General features: G+C 49.5%; 1 protein-coding gene across 1 annotated transcript; it reads left to right on the plus strand.

Annotated features, from left to right (window-relative positions):
- The first annotated feature begins 299 nt into the window (after window positions 1–299).
- On the plus strand, window positions 300–731 carry LOC114194955. Its single transcript, XM_028085357.1, has one exon. The coding sequence runs from the start codon at window positions 300–302 to the stop codon at window positions 729–731; it is 432 nt and encodes a 143-aa protein (XP_027941158.1).
- The last annotated feature ends 541 nt before the right edge of the window (window positions 732–1,272 follow it).

Here is a 1,272-nt window from a genome sequence, read left to right on the forward strand (position 1 = left end):
GAGCAAATGAAGCTCGAAAGGAACATGTCGCAGCAAGTAGAGAAGCAGAAGAGGCAAGGAAAAGGATGGAAGACACACTCCGAGAGCAAGGAAACTTGAGACGTGCCAATGGGGATCTCTTACGTCGGTTACAAGACTGAGAGAAGCGTAACCTTGGACGTCGTCGAATCAATGTGGAAGACCAAGGACACTCGTTCTCTGCTACCATCATGGCTGAACAAGTTCCACTTCAATACAATATCCCCAAGTTACCCCCTACACAGGCAGCGCCGACCCAAAATCTCACCTAAAAGTCTTTAATGCCCAAATGTTGGTCTCAGGGGGGGAGCGACGCCGTGAGATGCAAAGTATTTGTAGGAACACTGTCCGGAGCAGCGTTGAAATGGTTCAGTGGCATACCCAGAGCCACGGTAACATCCTTCCCGATGTTTGCCAGGATGTTCCTTGAGCGATTTGTTGCTAACCGAGCGAAACCCCCACGAATGTCCGACTTGTTTGATGTGAGACAGGGGACCGAGGAGCCTCTACGAGATTACTTAAATCGTTTCTGTGATGCCAGTACAAACATTCCTAACCTGGATGAGGAGATTCTGGTGGATGCTTTTGTAAAAGGCCTTCGGGCCAACTCATTCAGTGAGTCCCTCGTAAAAAATCTGGCTATCTCCCTTGCAGAGGTCCGTCTTAGGGTCTCCATACACATAGAAGCGGAAGATGTAATGAAGCACAAATGAAGGCAAGAAAAAATATCAAGACCTGAGCCTAAGGGACGAGATGGACGACGAGGATACGAAGAAACGCGAGTTAAGAGCTCTGATCTCCGTTTCGCCCCATACGTAGCACAAACATCCACAGTAAGACGGCCAGGGAAGTTCGACACGATCAGGAACCTTGGTTTGCCCCAAGTGGAAATCCTCTCTGACGCAGAAACGAAAAATCTGCTCCGTTTCCCCGAAAAGACTACCAGAATACTTGGTCGGGATCCCAAGTCGTGGTGCAAGTTCCATCAGGCCTTCGGCCATCAAATAGAGCGATGCTACACATTGGCGGAATAGTTGCGAAGGTTGTACGACAAAGGTTGTTTAAACAAATACGCTGAGAAAGAGCACAATGGGGAGAAATGACAATCTCCCAATGAGACCCCTATATACGGCGATCTCAACACTATAGCTAGTGGTTTTGCAGGCGGTGGAACGACGGCCGCCAGTCGGAAGCGATACTGCCGGAGTGTGATGACTACCGGGCTTGAATGGCACGATTCCTCCCAGTCCCCTA

This window comes from Vigna unguiculata, chromosome 8 (assembly GCF_004118075.2).
Source record: "Vigna unguiculata cultivar IT97K-499-35 chromosome 8, ASM411807v1, whole genome shotgun sequence".
NCBI lineage: Eukaryota > Viridiplantae > Streptophyta > Magnoliopsida > Fabales > Fabaceae > Vigna > Vigna unguiculata.